Source organism: Priapulus caudatus, unplaced genomic scaffold (genome assembly GCF_000485595.1).
Source record: "Priapulus caudatus unplaced genomic scaffold, Priapulus_caudatus-5.0.1 Scaffold1231, whole genome shotgun sequence".
NCBI classification, from domain to species: Eukaryota; Metazoa; Priapulida; class Priapulimorpha; order Priapulimorphida; family Priapulidae; genus Priapulus; species Priapulus caudatus.
Window position 1 is genome coordinate 70622 of NW_014578292.1, and position 4646 is coordinate 75267.

General features: G+C 36.1%; 1 protein-coding gene across 1 annotated transcript in view; it reads right to left on the reverse strand.

Annotated features, from left to right (window-relative positions):
• The window catches only part of LOC106815903 (ubiquitin-like modifier-activating enzyme 6), a 38156-nt gene extending 33898 nt beyond the window's left edge, over positions 1 to 4258 (reverse strand). Inside the window, exons 1-5 of the mRNA XM_014820430.1 lie at positions 4187 to 4258; positions 3076 to 3170; positions 2707 to 2735; positions 2374 to 2468; positions 1976 to 2006 (exon numbers count right to left, since the gene is read on the reverse strand). Of these exons, the coding sequence (XP_014675916.1) occupies positions 1976 to 2006; positions 2374 to 2468; positions 2707 to 2735; positions 3076 to 3170; positions 4187 to 4218 (282 nt within the window). The 5' untranslated portion in view covers positions 4219 to 4258. The remainder of the gene's footprint in view (positions 1 to 1975; positions 2007 to 2373; positions 2469 to 2706; positions 2736 to 3075; positions 3171 to 4186) is intronic.
• Positions 4259 to 4646: the final 388 nt, after the last annotated feature.

The following is a 4646-nucleotide window of genomic DNA, read 5'->3' on the forward strand; positions in this document are numbered from 1 at the left end:
GTGTGTGTGTGTGTGTGTGTGTGTGTGTGTGTGTGTGTGAGTGTGTGTGTGTGTGTGTGTGTGTGTGTGTGCGTATGCATGTGTGTGCGTGTGTGCACGCGTGCGTGTGTGTGCATGTTTGCGTGTGCATATGTGGTGTGTGTGCGTGTGTGTGTGTGGTGTATGTGCGTGTACGTGCATGTGCGTACGTGCGTGCGTGTGTGTGGTGTGTGTGTGTGTGTGTGTGTTTGTGTGTGTGTGCGATGTGTGCGTATGTGTGTGGGGTGCATGGGTGTGTGCGCGTGCGTGCGTGCATGCGAGCAAGAGCAAGTGTGCGCGTGTGTAGGGTGGGGAGGGGTGGGGTGGAGTGGGGGTTAGGGTGAAGTTTTGGAAATTAAAATAATGTATTCATTCGCCATTATCTGCAAAAAATACGAGTTTTTTTCAAGCAGAAAACACTTTGTTTTAAAGCAGTTCAAAACACCTGTTTAATACAGTAGTTGTTATCGTACCAACCCTGTCAAAACATAAATGGGATAATTGACAGTCAAGATTCACAGTAAGAAACTATCGTGGTTACATAAGATTGCATAAGATATTGAGTCTATAGCCTTTGTGGGTATTCTCCATCTAAATTCCATTCTAGCACAGTATAAGCTGGTCGCCTTTCATTCTGATGCGAACTATTTTAATAAGAGTGTCAATGACACTGTAGCTCACCACAAAAAAAGACACAAATGAGTGAGTGAGAAGAAGTCAGTTTTAATTGAGCAACCATTGACGTACATTATAGAAATGAAGAGTATATATGGAAGAACTCCCATTATATACTCTTGATAATTATATGTGTAATTTTTTATGTGAAAATAAATGTTTGAGATGTGAAAGTCTGAGATGTGGGCGAGTGATGGCGTTACACCTAAATGATAGCCATTTAACGTTTTTATAATATTCAGATTTAAGCACTGCCTAAAAGCGGAGCTCCCGATGTGTAACGTGCAAGATTGAGAGGATACGCTTATTCCACGTAGCTGCTATATACCACGTGACAATGGTGTTTCCCTGCCCATAACACAACTTTTGTCAAAGGTTAATTGGTTGCATGGAAGTGTTTACTTCGTATAAGTTTTTCTAGGCGGTAGCACACGGTTGCCATCTGTATATCGCAATAATAATTTATAAACCAAAATGAATCACAATTTGTGACGGTAGATGGCGCTATGCCCGCTTTGATGTTTCTTAGCGATGGCGTTCGAAATAAATAGGTTATGCTGCGTTCCGACATGTTTTGTAAAACTTTACTCTAATATAGACGTTTTATCGACAGGGTGGAAAGGAAATACCAATTTTGCATTAAAAATATTGTCAATGAAATCTTGTAAAACGAACCAGACGAGTGTGACACCACAGACTGTTATCTGCGTGTCTATATAATATGCTATATAATTGCCAAAACCTACCTAATTTGCTTAATTTTTTTTTAAATATCAAAACCCCTGGCCCTTATTCATTCACATACCAAAAATGTGCAAAATCCGTTAAACCTGAACTGACTAATGGCAATTCCCATTTTTGCCAAAAAATTGCCGTGGCTCGAAAGTACATCAACTAGCGTGCTCCAAAATAGGACGTTCAAAACGCGACCATAGCAGTAACAACTATACCCAATTTCAAACATGTGGGTCAAACGGTTCCTGAGTTATCGTTGACCGTAACCAAATGTTGACGGAAGGACGGACGGAGGGACGACGACCCATGGCAATAGCTCATCTTGACGATGTCAAGGTGAGCTAAAAACATTGACAGGTATTTAATATATTCGTGCAAGAAAATTTACGTATAAATGTAGGAATTTATATTTGAAAACCTGTTAAATATGGATCATTACACTATGTATAAATTATAGTTATGCCACCGTTTATAACAATTTGTTACGGAATAAAAACATGTAGAAGTGAAGGTATTACGCATTATAATGCTCACATGTAAAACATACCAATACTTGTGACTTTATGCAAATACTAATACTTTGTATAGACATGTTCACGGCAATACGTTACACATGGGAGTCGGTAACTCAACTGCACACTAATTCAAATACAAATCAATTTTTCAGTAAAGGCTATTTAGAAACAAAACATATTATACACATGTTAAATACACAGTCCACTGAACTGTTACTTGGCCTACACGTTTGTTTAGGTTGGCCATTTCAAAGACTTTCAGTATAGGCTGTTTTGCAAAGCCAATACACATATTAAACACACTGCTGACTAAGAAACACTTGACCTACTAATTTCATTAGTCGACCCATTTCAAAGACAAATCTATTTTACAGTATAGGCTGTTTAAAACAATGTTAACTTACAGTCGACTAACTGACGCGTGACCTACCCATTTCTTTGGTTGATGACATCGTCTTCAGTCAAGAAAAACTGAGTGCCTAGGTCATGGTATGTAGCCACTTTCCAGTCTTGCACCGTAAGACTCTGCAAAATTATTCGACTTTGCTATTCATAAGCATCCACGATTATCCTCATGATGCAATGCAAAAATACACATTGCATAAAAAAAACTGCGCACACACACATGACAAAAGATGGTTCCGCTAATCTTACGCCGTCTTGTTATTAAATGCTTGACTCTACGAGCACTAGCAAGAAATACCTAATCTAATATTACATAATAATTGAGAATCTATAATTATTAATAAAATTATTATCTTACCTTTACACCGGCAAGGACGATGTCCTTTGCTGCATGCAAAAAAAAACAATTATGAAAAACAAGATTCAAGATTTAAAAATTCATAAAAACTTTACACCCGCTATCAATGTTATTTAGAATTTAGAGGAATTTGATTCTTACACCGTATGACATAACAATATAAAACACGATGTCTCACATGATGGAATGACCTAGTAGTATCAGTGATTGGTAATGACAAATGTGTCATATTTCACAAATGTCACATGTGACAAATGACAAAGGTGACAAAGATTGAAGCTAACAAAGTTCAAATGTGACAAATTTTGTTCACTATGTTCATTATTAACCCCTGCTAGAATTAAGTTGATGTGCTAAACTTTGCCGCACCTATTTCGACTCCCAGTCCTCCAAGTCCTACAATGAGAACATTGGATCTAGCCATCTTCTGCATTGCACTATCTCCCAGGACATATCGTTGCCGGCTGCAGCGATAATATATTCAACGATGATTATTACAAGGATGCTTAGTTGTATGCTGTAGTTCTATGATAATATTTAGTTAAGAACTAATAAACTTTCGAATATATACAGAGCAAATATCGATAGCTTTAATATGATACCTTTTTAAATCACAATTTTGCTTATCGAAGTGTTTCAATCAAAATGGTCACACAAATAAACCAACTAACACATTGACATAAAAACTAATAGCACGTGATATTATAAGCAACTAGCCAACATTATATCCAGTTTACTGGATAATGATTTATGTCCATTCATCAAACATTTCATGAAAAGAAATTTTTTTTAGAAAGCAGGGGTCGAAATAAGCGATGATCCGATGGTCCCGGCCATCACATAATCAGGAGGACCATCAGATTTTCAAAGTCCGACGGACCATTAAATATTTTGGTCCCATTTTACGGTAATTTTCGTTGAAGTTTCACGTGCAATATTCCGAAGATAGTGAGGATTATGTTGAAGAAGAAGATGAACAAATATTAGATAAGATGGACATGATGGAGTGTGCCAAGAAGGCTTATAATCGCTTGAATTAACTGCTTGACTGAAAGAATGTTAACTGTATTAAATGAATGAATGTGCTTCTAAGAAATATTTGAGACATACTATATTCCGGTGTTATGGGTTCAACTAAATTCTACTGAAACAACTTTATTAACCAATATACTATTAAAGTGAATAAATAATTACTGTATCGTTTTTATACATTCATTGTAGGTGATCGAATAATTAAACCATTTTATCACCATGTAAAATCTATTTCTTACGCTTGCATGCCGCATTACTTTTAGAGAACAATTTGAAATTTAGGACCATCTCAAATTTAGGAGGACCATATAAATTTCAAACTAGATGGTCCTGTGGACCATCTCTTTTTTCTCCTTATTTCTACCCCTGTAAAGCACCATATATTTTTTCTTTAAATAGGTTATTTCCTATACAATTATATATTCATGAAGAGTTAAGCAATACATACCTGTATAAAGAATCATCGATTTCTGTATCCATTGTAGTGTCAATCAATACAAGTCTCACTAGTGCACTGATGACCCTATTCAATTTAAATTCAAAGAAATAATTTCAATATCATGTACTTCCAAGTTCCCACACATGGATGTCACCAAGTGTAACAATATTATTAGCAACTATATAAAACTGACTACAGTAATAACCTGCGTATAAGAACATAGATTTTAAGAACATGTTAGGCTAAAATTTCCCATTTAGACCCCTTTACATAAGAACCTGTTTTAGGCTAAGATTTTAAAGTAGCTAAGGTTCTTAATTTTTCATGCAGATGAAGACTTAAAAAGAAACACGCATCTTTTTGCATGTTGTTTTGTTTCCTTGGATACACTGTATCATACAGTATGGTAAGCACTGAAAAACTTACACTGTAGCCCATCATGGGTATTAAAATTTTAGCAAAAATTGCA